The following is a 16,189-nucleotide window of genomic DNA, read 5'->3' as shown; positions in this document are numbered from 1 at the left end:
CCCCCCCCCCCCCCCCAGCCTGACAGCAACGTGTCCGTGAAGACTGACCCGTGACGTGGGTCTGCTGAGGGGGACTCCCTTTGACAGAAAACAAGGTGTTTCCCCAGAGTCGGAGGTCTGCTTCCACAGAGGAAGGGACAATGATCATCCGTCGTTTGTTTTACTGGATCCACATGCAGACGTGCAAAACACCTCTGGAGGCGTCTCATGTGAAACAAACCAGCGGAAAACACTGTGTGAGTGACATCATTTCCAACAGCTTCATGACGGAGACAGCTGTTATCACTTGCCAGGTCTTACGTGGCTGAGTTGACTTTTTTTTTTTTTTTTTTAAAGTGTCGAATCTAGTTTGTGATAAACGAGTTTTCATGGTGGTTGAATTTAATTCCACTCCCAGAAACAAATGTCTGGGCCGGAAAAAAATCGAGCCTCCTTCCAATTTATGGCGAAGCCCAGATTTAACAGGTGTGATGTCAACACCTGATCCTGCATCAGCGCCTCCTGTCTGAAGTGACAGGAGCAGCAGATCATCCAAGTAAAACAAAAACTCTCGTCTCTGTGTTAGGATGACCGGTATGCGTTCTCTGGATGTTAAACAACAGATCCAAGAACGGTCTCACCCCTCCGATCCGTGAGTAAAAACCTTGTGTTTTCTCTCCCTTGGGGAACTCTGTAGATTACTTTTATCAGAAAACACTTGGATTTCTGCATTTAGGGATGAGAATCAGTCTGATGATGACGGGACCGTTTTTATAACTCCTCTGAATGGAGGGGTTCGGGTTGCAAACTGTAACTTGTACCATTTGCATAAAACCTTGTCCATCCATCTGAAAAAACGGCGAGCATGTTTTAGCCACTCTATGTAACGTTCGTAGGGTGAACGTGCGTTAAGTGATGTGTCATGTTTTGTACGGCTGTCAGCAGTCCGCCCCTCAACCGCCGTCATGCGTCGCGGGAATGTTTTCTGTGTGATCCCGGGCGAGGCTTGAGCTGAAGGCGAAGGGTGTGACAGCTGATGACGCGGTGGGGCTGCGCGTTTGACGTCGCTGTGCGAACATTGAAAAGGCGGAGGGCGTGACTTCGTTTACGCCGTGCTGTTGGAGTGAAGGCTGCTAGCCCCGCGGGAGCACCCGTTGTTCTCTGGAGGGACGCGCGCCGCTCTCGCTGGAGGGGCGCGCGCTGGAGGGAGGCGGGACTCATTACCGGGTTCTTCAGCTGCTTCACGTTTAAGCTGCGGTGAGCTGCCGAAAGCTGAGACGCGGTGGGTGACGGCTGCCCGCGTTGATTCGTCGAGACGGGTGTCATTTCTTGTGAGAGAGAAGGGCCCCCACCCGAACCAGCCTGCGGACCACATTTATACCGATGTGAGCTGGTTAGCGCCGGCAGCTGTGTGTGTGCGCCAGCATCAACGCAGCGCCGTTGGATGGAGGCTGTTCATCTTAGTGATCGACTCGTCATGTCAAGAGCGGCGGTGAGTTAAAACCCTGTTTAAGGACACCGGCTCATGTGGAGGCTGTTCCATCCCACGAGTGCGAGTTGACACCGCTTGAGTGAGGATCGTGCAGTTCTAGTTGGTAATGAGTTATTTTCGCTTACCGTTGTGCCGTGATCGACTCGTCATGTCTAGAGCGACGGTGAATTTAAAAACCTTTAATTAAGGACACCGGCTCATGTGTGGAGGCTGTTCTGTGATCGACTCGTCATGTCTTAGAGCAACGGTGAGTTTAAAAACCTTTATTTAAGGACACCGGCTCGTGTGTGGGGCTGTTTCATCCCACGAGTGCGAGTTGACATTGCTTGGGTGAAAAACGTGCAGCCCGGGATTATAACGAGTTATTTTCACTTACCATCGTGCCCTGTAAGCGACTAGTAATGTCTTGGAGCGGCGGTGAGTTTAAAAAGCCTTATTAAGGACACCGGCTCTTATGTGTGCGGCCGCTGTGAGCTCATCCGGGCTTACAGACTGGCTAAAAAACAGACACTTTGATCATTAATGATGATTTATTTCAACTTTCGTGTCACTTTTACACACACCCTCCGGAGACCGTCATTTTGAGAGCTTTCTCTCTCATGAGCTCTGCGATTGTTTGCCCAGAGCGCTGTCTTGCAGGCGAACTCTGGGGAAACGCTGAGCTGCAGGCTGCCGGAGTGAAGAGGGCTGGATTCTGACGGGCGGGGCTGGTGGTGGAACTCAGCGAGAGCCGCGGCCGTGGAAAAGTCGAAGCTTGCTCGCGACGGTCCCTCCAGCGGGGACGGGGTGGACCGCGCGGCTTGATGAGGTGGCGCACAGCTTCTGGCACCTCCTCTGACTGTTTCACTTCGCCAGCATGGTTTGAAGCTGCTCTGAACAGCGCGTCCGCGATGGCTTCATCAGGTCTTGTGCAGATTCTCCGGCAGCGAGGGGAGTAACGAAGCCAGGTGGATCGTTGGATCATCGTCATCCGCGCTGCAGTCCTCGACAGGCAAACCGTGGGAGAGGCACACATGTTGAGCTGGCGTCAGCTGCCTTACAGAGGGAGTTCTTCGTCTCCAAGGCAGGTCTGCGGCCTTCAATCCCTTGGACATGCTATATGCTAGCAGCGCACGTTGTTGCTAGCTGCGGCTGCCTGAAAACACGTCGGTGGGCTTGATTGGAGAGCGTGGTCGCCGTCTGGTTCCTCCGGAGGGACGGGACGCTGCTCCGACCTGGGCAGCTTCGCTCCGGAAGCTTCTGCGAGGCTTGGCTCCAGGGGGGGTTACCGAGGAATAGCCCCGCTCGGTGAATCCCTCAACTCTGGTGATGGGAGCGGACTGGGGACCGACTCCTCTAATCTACCAGGAAAGAACCGTCTGCGGCCTCGCCCGTCGAACGTCCTGTTGGAACGTGAGGCCGTATGGATCAAGACGGTGAGCCACGGTGGAGCCCAGTGAAAAACAACCTTTCCGCCGATCATCCGAACTGGCGGGAAAAAGGCGAGGGACGTAGAAAAAAAGGGGTCCCTTATGTCAGCCTCCTCCTGGGTTCCGCCGGGCAACCCCTGAGGGCGCTGTCGGCCGGGAGCGGTGTGGTCGCCGATGCGAAACGAGGTGGGATGGGGTGAGCATTCACTCAGCCCCCCTCCACCTACACTACGCTCCCCAGGAGGGAATGAGCAGCGGGGGCTGCAGCTGAGCACGCCTTGCCCCGGAGGAACCATCCGGTTCGCCCCGAGGGTCGGCGATAAGAGGAAAAAACACAAGATGGCGTTGTCCAGCGTGTAGTGACCTGTCACTGGGAAATGTTCCCCGACGCTTACCTTGGAATAAGACTGCTGTCATCTTCTCCTCGGGGAGGAGAACTCACCGGACGACCGGAGGTCGACTGCCGGGCCAAGCATCCTTCACAAAGGTTGGTCATTTACACAATTTATCTTCTTTGTTCTTCTGACAGTGCTATATTAGCTCGCTGAAGAAAAAATGGGAGCCGATTTCCCGCTCTTAACGTAATTTATACGGACCGGGTGGGGCCCACACAGCAGGTGGGCGTGGACTAATTTTTTCAGTGCTTATGCTCTGCATAACGGGATAAACCCACTAAAGCGAAGGCCTTAAAGGGCGAAGCTTATACGACATAGAACAGCTGACCTTTTCATTTCATCAATATACTCTCCACAACAGGAACGTTTAATGATCTGTGCAGTGATAGTTTGCATTTATTATAAGAGCCAGATACTTTAAATGAGGCTTAATTTGAGGTTCCATGTCCCCTCAGTTACATGCACAGCATCAAAACCTGTGTAATATAAATGTCATTATTTTACTTGAAGTCTCAGCTGACATCTTAAAAAAAAAAAAAAAAAAAACAGGAAGTCTGTGACCGTGTGGACTCATGATTGGACCTGAAGTCTTTTCTGTTATGTGTTTGCTGCCACCTTTTTTTAATTTAGGCTAAATTATTGCCAGATGTATTGTCATTGAACACAATCTGCACAATCACGGTGATAAAGATGACAAAAGCATACAGGTAAAGATGAAAAAAAAGTTATACAAGTTTTGCGGTGGACCTTAAAACACACCAACATGAGTTAAGCTTAAACCATACCATACCACTTTATTTATAGAGCACTCAAAACAGTAGTAAGGCCAACTAAAGTGCTGTATAGAACAAAAAAGCAAAGCACACGGCAAAATATATATAAAAAAAGTCAAATGAAAATATAGATGTGAATGGAAGAAGATAACTAAATGGCTAACATTGTAGAATACAGACAGGTTAAAAACTAATCACACTGTATAAAAAGCCAGGGAATAAAAATGTTTTTTTTTTTTTTTAGCGAGACTTAAGAACAAGGAGAGGGGGCCCTACCTGACATGCAGTGGTCAATCATTCCAGAGTATTGGACCTGCAACAGAGAAGGCCCTGTCACCTCTGAACTTACGACGGGTTCCTGGAACCAAAAAAAGCATCTGATTCAATGGGATTAACCTGTCTAACTAAAGGTTGAATGAATGATTCACTGACCTCAGCGAACGCTGTGGGACATATGGCTGCAGCAGCTCAGCGAGATAAGAGGGGCCAGAACTGTTCAGAGATTAAAAAAAAAAAAACATAAAAAAAAGATTTTTAACTGAATTCAAAAGTGAACTGGGAGCCAATGCAGGGAGGCCAAAACTGGTATAATGTGCTCTCTTTAGCCTGTGCCAATTAAAAATCGGGCTGCAGCATTTTGGACTAGTTTTAAATGTGCAATGGAGGTCTGACAGATTCCAAACAGAAGTGCATTGCAGTAATCATGCCTGGATCGTATGAAAGAATGTATTACTGTCTCAAGGTTGCTTTTGGACAGTATGGGCCATTGGAAGGAAACATGACTTCTGTCTTATTCTCATTAAACAGTCAATCCCTACTTTAAAGTTTCATGTGACAGGAAAGTCCCATTGCCCACTAATTAAAAATAATACTGTAGTCTTTCTCAAAGCTATCAACAGGAGCAAAAAGTAATATGAGCCTGAATCCTGAACATGAACCTCAACCTTTGTTTTTATGCTGTCTTTCTAGTTACCTAGATATTGGCACCAGGAAGAGGAGGATGATGCAGGCTCAGCCACTGCAGGTGAGGAAGGAGTTATGCTAATGTTCTGTTTTAACATGAGCAGGAAGTATGCCTCTGTTGAAGACGGTAAAAAAACAACAACTTCTACACATTATCTAGAACAGCACTTGTTACTGTGCTGTCCAGCAAAACTGAGTAATGACTCAACATGACACAAAAGTGGGCAGCATGGTGGCACAGTTAGTAGAGCTGCCACCTCTCAGCAAGAAGGTCGCTGGTTCAAATCTGAGCAGGGGTGCCATTCTGGATTGAGTTTGCATGTTCTCTCCGTGCATGCGTGGGTTTTCTCCGTGTACTCCGGTTTCGTCCCACAGACCAAAAACATGCATGTTAGTCTGATTGGTAACTCAAAATTGTCCCTAGGTGTGAGTGAGAAAGTGAATGGCTGTTTGTCTCGTTTGTCTCTATGTGTCCCTGTGATGGGCTGGAGACCTGTCCAGGGTGTCCCCTGCCTCTCACACAGTGATAGCTGGACATGGGCACCAGTGACTCCTGCAACCCAAAAAAGAAGAAGCGGGTAAAAGATAATGAATGGATGCATAGATGGATGGATGGTTGACACGAAAGTGTCAGCTCAGAATGTCCTTGTCTCCCTAACTAAAACAAAAGAAAAACACCACAAAACGCTGAGCCTTTGCTTCGACACGTGTGGATCTTTATACGATCTTTTATAAGCGAGTGTCTCATTTGGCTGTGACTGTTGGAGAACTGCATCTGTAAGGAAGTCCTCCAAGTATTGTATCTCTGAAATGTTCATGGGTGTTCTCTGTTGCTCTGAAAGTCCCAGAGAGGAGAAAATCTTAATGCTTGACTTTTGAACATGGTCAAAAAATTAGAGTGAGAAATATTGTTCAAAAACAGTCACTGAGTCTTTGAGCGTGTCTCAAATTCGTCTTGAACTTATCTCAGTTTTGCTGAGGGATTTTCCAACCTTTCCTACACGCTGTGTGCACACAGCTATCAGCCTGAACTTTCAAAGGCTGGCTGCTCAAAATACTGCCACGTGGCCCACTGGTCACCTTGTTACACACCCAGCACAGAGTGAGAATACGTATTTTCTCACAACTTTTTCCTCAATTTTGAGACACCAGCTAACTGTCAGCCCAGTGAGAAACTATTTTCACTGATGGTTTGAAACAAGGATCTTCTTCTCATGCTTTAACCAGAAAGGTAAATAGATCTGGGTATTTGATACCAAATAATACAACTCTGGACCTGTTGCATTGAGTGTCTTATGATTATTATTTAGAAATTCACTTGTAGATTATAAATCATTTACCGGTAGTTACATTTTTGAGCCGTAGAACTGAAAAGTAGAAACATTTTTGAAGCCACTGTTATGATAAAATAATTAAATATGCATTATTGCTGTTTGGTTTCAGCTACAGCATCTTTGCTGTCTTTTCAGTGTTTTCACATTTAACAATCTATCCTGAATGTGAGATAAATAGAGTTTTCTCACCTTGTTGTAAAGAGTTTAAAAGAGTGTTTCCAGCAAGGTGTAAGGCAAAGCTTGTCTCCTTTGTTGTTATCTCCTTGTTGTCTCTTTGACCATGCATTATTGATTTATGGATCATAACCAGCCCTGCTTTTAATGCATCTTTAATAACAGCTATAAAGTCACAGTGAGAGAATGCAGGTAGCCCACATGCTCACACGCCAACCATGGGCTCTCGTTTCATGCAAAAGAAAAGCACTTGAAAATGTCTCCATAATAGGTTTGAGTTTAAGAAAAGCATCAAAATGTGTGCTAATTTCTAATGTACCAAACTGTAAAAAACATTTTCTGCACTGTTAGGAGGACTTTATGGTCTACTGCTGCAGCATCTTATTCTTATAGTGTTATTTGCTTATTATCTGTTGAATCATCATAGATGTTGCTCGCAGTGTTGCTGTGATTTCCAGAGCCCCAAAGGTTTGCTCTAGTTTATTAGGACCTTGCATTTCTTTCACTTTAAGCTGCCTGACTTGGTGAAATAAAGGTAAAAACTCTCTGCTTTTTGTATGACTAGCAAGTCTGTCTTTATTTGTATCATTCATGGATGGATGGATGGATGGTATCATGTCACCAAAGGAGGAACGCTGATGATATATTTTTCTGTTGTGGGTAAAATCAAATAAATTACATTGATTTAACTGCCATCGAGTCAATAAAGAAAGTTTGAGACAATTTGGTGACAATGCAATAATATTTTATGTGCTATAAAATTTTAATAGAGAAGTAAGTCTGTGCATGGAATTCCTTAGGCACTCATCTATCCCTGGTATTCCTTGTTCTTCTTTGTCCCTGTCCTTTTATTATCTGTCTCAAGTGTTGTGTTCTTTGACTTTTAAGATTGCACATGATTTCAGTCACAATGTGAATCTGAAACTATTTTATTACTGCAGAATGAAGAATTTTTTTTTTTTTTTTTTTTCAGTATTGTTGAATTTGTCTTTCAGCCCTCACACCTCTGTTGCCTGGTTGCACTCACAGATCCCAGAAGACTGTGATGTACATCCTCCCTTATCTAGTTTCCCCCAGGATCCAATCCCTTCGTCCGTGTCGCTGCAGGCTGACGGTGCTTAGGGACCTGCAGGGTTCTCTCTTTTCAAAGAATCACAAAAGACTCATTCTTTTGGCGTTAGAAGAGATCAGAGACATATTCTTTTCAGCCTTTTTTCCTTTGTTACTCGTGTATCTTTTGATGCAGCCTAGCTTGTGCTTTGTGCATTGATTTTGTAAAACAATTTTTAAGAGACTTTCAAGAGATATTTGTTATTGGCTTAAAGATTTGCATTATGCCTCATGTTGTAGGCTAAATTTAGTGATGCTTGAATTTATACTCTTCTGACAGTCCTGGATGCACAGTTATATTTAGGATCTATAACTAACCTTATCCACTGGACATTCTACCATCAGTGTTTTCTTTAGTCTCCAGGCATAAGTCCCTAAAGTTTTACTGGTCTGTTGTTCTGAGCCTTTGACTGTTCTTTCAAGCTCCCCAAAGGGCAGGATGATCTGCTAACAAGCTTTCAAGACATAAAAATGTGTCATGATTTTCTATAGGTGTGTTTGGATTTAGTACTTATAGGCCCGGTTGGTTTCATAGATTTTTTGGCAACTGTAAGCTCCATGCACCTTCTAACTTTTTCTGTTTCTTTCTCGTTTTATCTTTCCAGCTTAAACCGTTGCCACCGAACAGAATCATTGTGTCAGCTCGATTTCTGAAACCCATAAAAGATCCAAGCACAATATTGTAAGTTCACCCCCTTTGAACACTAACAGTCATGAACAAGTGTTGCTGCTTAACATGCTGCACTTAACACACATACACAAGAATCTATCTCTGAATAAAGGAAACTAAGAACAACACAGAAAGAGGGATTGACTGAACCAAGGATGTCCAGTCTTGGTCCTGGAAGGTCATTATCATGCAATAATTATAGATTGATTTGGCTCAGCATGCCTGATTTGAATCAGTGGGTGATTTAACAGGCTTCTGCAGTAAATATCAAGATACTTTGACAATTGAATCAGGTGTTCTGGAGCAGAGAAACCTCTAAAACATGCAGGATAGTGGCCCTCAAGAACCAGGATTGGACACCTCTGGAGTAAAGGCCTGGTTATACTTCAACAATATGTAAGACGTTGGTTCTTACTGGTGTAATTAGACGGTCTTTTCCTCACTGACATTTCATACTTAAAAGACAAACCGTAGGGGAGAAATCCTGATAAGTCCTCTCACTGCAGCACACACCATCAAATGTTTATTTTTAATTGATGATGGAGGAGGAAGATCTGGTATTTCTAATGCTAACTGAGGCGAAGCGTTATTGTTTAAATTTGTCTCAAAGAGACCACCACCATTCAGAACAAAGAGCAGATAAAAAAAAAAACCCCAAAACCCCAGGATATTAGGTTAGTATACAGAACAAAAATAGCTGACACAGAAAGGAGGTAAACAAATTAGTAATAAAACTAAAATGGAAAAAAAAAGATTTTTTTTTAAAATGATAAGACAACAACAGAGTTTGCCACACTTCAATTCCACTGATTTTGCCATTTTCTTGTTGTGGAAGATGTTTTTTTTGACACTGCATGTGTTTTATTTTGGCAGTGTGGTAGCCAATGGTGACACCTTGAACCCTGCAATAAGACTTCTGATCCACCACAGGATAATGGGACAGTTCGACAAAATTCTGGAACTGATAACAGAGAAGATGGGTTTGAGGGTCCTGGGAGGCGTTCGGAGGTAAAACAGCAACGACTGAACAAACAAACTGAATTTGTATGAATAAAAAAATTTCTATTTTGCTGCAAACCCAATAATGATCCTGATGATGATGATCCTGGTCATGATCCTGTAAGCTGCTCCCATCAGGCCTTCTAACATTGGAATTAGTGGAACCAAAACACATGTTCTTGTTCTCGCGGTATCTGTATACAATGTGTTAATATATGTGCTTTGGTTATGAGTTATTGAATAGATCCATTGTTCGGTGGTAAACTGGTGCACACCGATGATGATAGTCTCACCTTCCTTTGTGTGCTTCAGCCTGTACACCTATGACGGCCACCAGGTGACTGATGGGAACAAGCTGGAGTGCGGGCAGCTTTATGTGGCTGTAGGAAGAGAGAGATTCAAGAAGCTTCCATACAGCGACATTCTTTTCACCAGACCCAAAGGAACAAGGAGGATGAAAGGGTAACAGCTCTGAACTTCTTAAAATCTACCAAATACCATGTTGGAAGGTTCAAACATAAACTTTATCAGTCACACTACTGCAGTTTAAATTTGATTGTTTTTCTTCTCTTCCATGCATATAGAACAAATAGTTTAAACCCATTTTATGAAAACATTTTGATGCATTCATCAAAACAAAAATTTATTAGAAACTGTTTTAATTTTTTATTCTCCAACATGAAAATATACATCATTCAGGTTTTTGTTGGAGGACATTTATTACTGTACTTTATTACTACTTACTTTACTATTACTATTACTCTAATTTGTTACTACTTACGATACTATCTTTTGTTCCCCGTCGTGGAATAAAGTGGATATTGGAAATACCATTTTCAGCCCATCTTGTGAGCTGGATAACTTGAAAAATAAGTGACATACCAAATTTGATTTTGGTGTGAGACTGTTCTTGTCAAAAAATAGGTTGCTACATCAAAATCTAAGGGTGCGACAACACCAGCCCTGTTTAGTCCACTTTAATCGAACTCTAGTTCATTTGCCTAGAAAGTCTGGTTTGTTTGGGGAAGTGTGAATGCACAATCTAACTCTGATGCGGACCAAAAAAAGTGAACTCTGGTCCGTCTAAAAACCTAGGTCTCGGTTCGGTTGAAGTGAACTCTAGCATGGCTCGAATGCATATGTGGATGCAAGCGGACCAGAGACCGCTCCAAAAGTAGAAAGTGGACTACAGCGCAGGGCATTCTGGGTAAATGCAACCAAAACAAAGGCGTATTTCTACCATAGTGGGAGAAATGGCTCATGGTCAGATATGGAGTGAAGAGGAGCTATGTTTATTTGGCACATGTGCCACAGACGAAACAGAAATCCTAAAACCACTAAAATTTGACACCACTCTATTGTTGTTTTTATTTCCAGATGTAAGTTGTACTCAGTGTCTTCTTCAGAGGTTTTTGTTGTTTCCTTCAGTAATTCTTGGTGCAGCAGCGCCACCACAGGCAAGAGGGGGGAACAGATTGCTCAATGGTTTGGCTTGATTGACTTAGTGCAGTGTGAATGTGAACCACAACAGCTAAAAATGTAACAAATCTTCCAATTTTTGTCCCCAATCGAACAGAGTCTACCAGACTATCAGGTGTGAAAACACCTTAAGATGGCAATATAAGAACCAAAATATTAGTATGTAAACCAACCACCCCTAACGTTGGAGGAAGCTATGCTTTCTTGTTTTTATACTGATTAAAAATATGCTTTCCTTAAATGATTGGGGTGGCTGAACATTAATCTATGGTGGTCAAGGCCACCATTGGCCACCCCCTGGCTCCACCACTGCACCTCGTGGTGGATAAAATTGCTCCATCCACTCTCCAGGATCTGTCATTCTGCGCTGCCTCAGACAATAAAAAAAAAAAATAATACACTTGAATATCTTGCACCAAAAAACGTTAAGGTTTACTTACATTACCTGTTCTGTTCCAGTGCAGAAAAACACTCATCTCCAACACCAGTTTTGGATCATGCACCAAAGTAAATTTAGGATCAGTTTTAAAAATCGGTTGCAAGTGAAATAAAGCGTTTTATTAATGTTTATTTTTGTTTATAATTACTTATCTTAATTTTAAAAGATATTTATAACAATATAATAAATACCGCATGTTTATTTTGTGTTTCTGTTTTGGTTTTTCTAACAGAATGAAGGCCTACTCTTTACCACCAATCTACAGGTTTTCGAAACAAAGTGCAAGCGTAAGATTTAAAGTTGTGTTTGTATAGTTTGTTTATATTTTTTTTAACAGTTTTCAGTACATGGAAAGACTTGAACTCCAGAACTGTTGTGAATTTATATATAATGAAGGGTTAGCAACAATCAAATACATAAAACATATATTTTAATCTTATATTTAATATAAAACTTATATTTTCTAACATTCCCTACATCTTAAATTGTTTAGTTTTGTTTAACCCTAGCCTCATACCTGAACTAATACTACCATTACTAGTAGTAATACAACAAAGATATGTTTCACTTCTCTTGAGTTTTTCCAATTTGGAATTAACTTGACTCCAATTCGCTGCAGAGTAAGTCCCCGGTTCAATCCAGTGATAGTGGAGACGGAGAATCCAAAGACTCGCCTCCAAACCACAGCGGCAGCAGCAGCAGCAGCAAGGAACATCTGTCCGTTGTCAGGGAGGGCTCTCAGGCCAGACTCCTCTCCCTCAGGACCATGGAGAGCGGACAAAGCATCACTGCTGGCACAGACAATGGTAACACACACACACCCACACACTCCTAAAAGTGGCCTGATATGACGTAATGGTTGTGGTTTAGGGATACCGATTCAGTCTGAAAACTGAATATTTAATAATTAGTGCAGAAACACTCTGTATGATTTGCTGCAAGTTCTGAATCAAGTTTAACTCATTTTATTTCTGTGCTCTTAATGCTTCAAATAAAACGTTTCACCTGACTAAATGTTCTGTGTTAGGTACACATGAGCTAAAGTGTGACGAGCAGTAAACACAGTACCTACCCTCTGTTGGACTTTGTTAATAACTGGACGCACTATTGTTTTAAACATGGTATGATGTCATTCACAGCTGGAGGAATCTTATGTAAGCTGCTGCATGTTTTTTGTAGCCACATAGTGGCACTGTTGCTCTGTGAAACATGAAGCCAGTTCTAAAGGAAGTTGGTTTGGCATCATGGCATTGACCATCACTACAAGAAACACATTACATCATCGTCTGGGTGGATGATCAGGCTTATATTGTCATTAAAAACACTGCATTAGTCTTTATTTTTCGGCTCATTGTGGACCTTATTTCTTTTGAGATTTAAGAGTGTTTGTTGCCCACAATAGCGTTTTTCATTGGTTGTGTTGAAACACATAAAATTACACAAAAATCAGGCATGTCAAAATGCAGGTCATCCTGTTGTGACAGCTGCTGAGATATCCTGTCTTGACTTGGTTTTTATATTATCTTGTGCAACTTGATATATGTTAGTTTTAGGCTCTTTTTGGTGACAGCAGAAGTTCAAAGGAGTGTTGAGAATTTCCCACTGTTATTTAGAGAACCTGGCACTTTGCATCAAAAGAGACGACTCAATATAATTTGTGTGTATTGTGTGCACCAGCTTTGTCTTTCTGTGGGATAATGTCTGCTTTTTTATCCCATATTGCTTTGTCATATTGCAACCACAGAAAACTGTTAACTACTGACCTGTGATTACATTAACAAACATGTTGGAGAACAGGAGTTCAGGAGAATCAAGTGCAAGATGAGACGATTTATGGTTGAGTGTTTTACTTACAGCATTGCCCACTGTTTGACCTATAAATATCTTGCAGATGTGGTCATATTAACAATTCAACTCAATTTAGCTTATTTCTATATTGTCAAGTCAAAACAGAACTAATATCAGAGCACTGTACAAAACATTCTATACATTATAAAAGCCAATTAGTAAAGTTATCTATCTAAGGAAATCAGCAGATTGCCTTAAATCTTCACTTCGTCACAGTTGCCCATCCAGAGCAAAGACAATGGTGGAAAGGAAAAACTCTTTAAACTGGAAGAAACCTCCAGCAGAATCAGGACGAGCGATCATCTGCTTTGACCGGCTGGGTTTGAGAGGATCAGGAAGGAGAAACGAATACGGAATGACAGGTCCAGGTGTGCTTTCTATTGGAGGAAAGACAAAAAAACACACGATAAGGATATAAATAATTACAAATACAAACAGGTAGAGTAGAGCAAGTAAAGACAGCAGCAGAGTGAAGAAATGTGGTAAATGTGTCCTTCAGCAGTCTAAGCCTATAGCAGCATAGCTAAGGGATATTTCAGGAAACCCAAGCTGACCCTAACTATAAGATTTATCAAAAAGGAAAGTCTTGAGCCTAATCCTATAACTGGACAATGTGTCAGTCTCACGGACAAAAACTGGAAGTTGGTTCCACAAGAGAGGAGCCTGGTAACTGAAAGCTCTGCCACCCATTTTTCTTTTGGCAACTGCCTGGGTGAGCTGTCTGTCAGATAAATTTGGGCACTGGGCAAGCAAGATCCTTCAGAAGGCATAGACCCAGCTGCTAAATGAACGGGTGAGACAGACCAATTTTACTATAGAAGTCTTGAATGCCAAAGAAGCGCACATTAAACAAAAACTAACAACGTGCCTAGATCAGACCACACTTCAGCAAGTGATGAACTGTACAGATCAGGCACGCTTAGCACAGCATGTCAAGTCCAAGACTCAACAACAAAACAAGTTTAACTTACTAATAACTTATCGACACCATCACAATTCCAATAACGACACATTTAGTGTAAGACAACACTTCAGTAGACAATTACATGCCAGGGAGACAGAAAAGTGGGTGAAGAATTTATTTGACAGATAGCTCACCCAGCCGGAGACAGAGATTCTTGCCAGGGGACTGAACTTTGCGGTTGCACCAAGTAGAATTCCTCTGGTGGAGATGATCACAGCCACAGAATCAGCTATTCGCAACAACAAAATGAAAGAGTGTGATACAGAACAGCTCAGAATCAAAGTTTCAGCCTGCCTCAGCAATGCCAAACCACCACCTTCCAACATCAGTAGAGAGGAGAGGGATGCACTCACCACTCTTAGCAAGGACAAAAACATCATCATTCTCCCAGCAGACAAAGGAAGGTGCACAGTGATTTTGAACCAGAAATACTATCATGAGAAAATCATGACACTCCTTATTGACTTAACCACTTATGAACCTCTGAAAAGAGATCCAGGAAGTGGCTACAAGAAGAAGTTCATAGATTGCCTGAAATTTTTTGAGCAGGACAAGGCTATTGACCGTTTTCTGTACCACAGACTGTACCCAGGGGAGGCCACACCTAGTCTGTATGGTTTACCTAAAATCCACAAACAAGGTGTACCTTTAAGACCAATTGTTAGCATGATTAACTCTGTCACTTACAATGTTTCCAAATATCTGGTGTCTGTACTCATCCCTTTAGTTGGCAGCTCAGAACACCACATACAGAACACCATGGACTTTGTGGATAAGGTGAGGGATGTCATCATGGAGACTGATGAAACAATGGTCTCTTTTGATGTCACATCACTCTTTATGTGCATTTCTGTTGATGATGCAGTAGAGGTGGTCAGTTTAAAATTAAAATCAGACACCACTCTGAGCAGCAGGACCACGTTTTTCACAGAACAACTGTGTCAACTCTTGAAACTGTGCCTGCCGTCAACCTACTTCACATATGGGGAGCAATATTATAGGCAGAAACATGGGTGTGCTATGGGGTCGCCAGTTTCTCCTATTGTTGCCAACCTGTACATGGAGGAGGTAGAAAAGCGAGCCTTGACGTCCTTTTCAGGGACACCACCAAGTCATTGGTTCAGGTATGTTGACGACACCTGGGTTAAAATCAAATCTCAGGAAGCCCAACATTTTACTGACCACATCAACTCTGTGGATAAATACATCAAGTTCACACGAGAAGATGTAAAAAATGTCAGGTTGGCTTTCTTGGACTGTGAGGTCTCAGTTCCTGATAGAGGACATTTGCAAACTGAGGTGTACTGCAAACCCACCCACACAGACCAGTATTTGCAGTTTGACTCCCATCACCCTTTGGAACACAAGTTAGGAGTCATCAGGACTCTGTACCACAGAGCAGACAGTGTCCCCACTAACTCGGGAGCCAGGCAGAAGGAGAAATCCCACACAAGACAGGCTCTAGAGCAATGTGGATATCCTAACTGGGTCTTCCTAAAAGCAGAGAAGAAACCCAAACAGGACTCCAGTCAGCCAACAGGTGAAAAAGAGGAACCCAGACCCAGACCAGTGGTCATTCCATATGTTGAGGGAGCATCAGAGAAACTGAGACGTTTATTTTCTAAACACAATGTCCCAGTGACTTTTAAACACCAAAATACATTACGGCAAAGACTGGTTCATCCCAAAGATCCAGTCCCCCGGCACAAACAGAGTAATATTGTGTATGCTGTTCAGTTTCAGGAGGGCTGTGATCAGTCTTACATCGGGGAAACTAAACAGTCAAAGGGATGGCCCAGCACAGAAGACAAGCCAGGACTCTGCGGTCTACACTCATCTCCAGGCCAGTGGTCACTTTTTCAAGGATGAAGATGATCACATCCTTGATAGAGAGGAATGATTGTTTAAGAGGAGTAAAGGAGGCCATCTTTGTGAAAAGAAATTATCCATCATTAAACAGGGGCAGAGGCCTCTGTGTTCAATTGTCCCCCTCTTACAATGCTGTTATTGCTAGTATCACTCAGCCCCCTGTGAATAGCAAACAGCCATCCGTGTGCTAATGATCCATCGTTAGGCTGATGGTCCTCCTTGATCATGAGCTACTTTTGGTCGTCAGCAGCAAACTTGTTGATCCACTACGAGAAGGTGGTATTTATAAGAC

At 42.9% G+C, this 16,189-nt stretch overlaps 1 protein-coding gene across 1 annotated transcript in view; it reads left to right on the top strand.

Moving 5' to 3' along the window:
• Nucleotides 1–16,189, top strand: part of LOC119410351 (doublecortin domain-containing protein 2) — a 48,597-nt gene that overhangs the window by 15,390 nt on the left and 17,018 nt on the right. Inside the window, exons 2-7 of the mRNA XM_037677262.1 lie at nt 5,018–5,072; nt 8,235–8,311; nt 9,173–9,307; nt 9,611–9,760; nt 11,449–11,503; nt 11,836–12,022. Of these exons, the coding sequence (XP_037533190.1) occupies nt 5,018–5,072; nt 8,235–8,311; nt 9,173–9,307; nt 9,611–9,760; nt 11,449–11,503; nt 11,836–12,022 (659 nt within the window). The remainder of the gene's footprint in view (nt 1–5,017; nt 5,073–8,234; nt 8,312–9,172; nt 9,308–9,610; nt 9,761–11,448; nt 11,504–11,835; nt 12,023–16,189) is intronic.

This window comes from Nematolebias whitei, chromosome 5 (assembly GCF_014905685.2).
Source record: "Nematolebias whitei isolate Nwh7 chromosome 5, NemWhi1, whole genome shotgun sequence".
In the NCBI taxonomy this organism is placed as follows: domain Eukaryota; kingdom Metazoa; phylum Chordata; class Actinopteri; order Cyprinodontiformes; family Rivulidae; genus Nematolebias; species Nematolebias whitei.
This window is presented reverse-complemented; position numbering and strand designations above follow the sequence as displayed.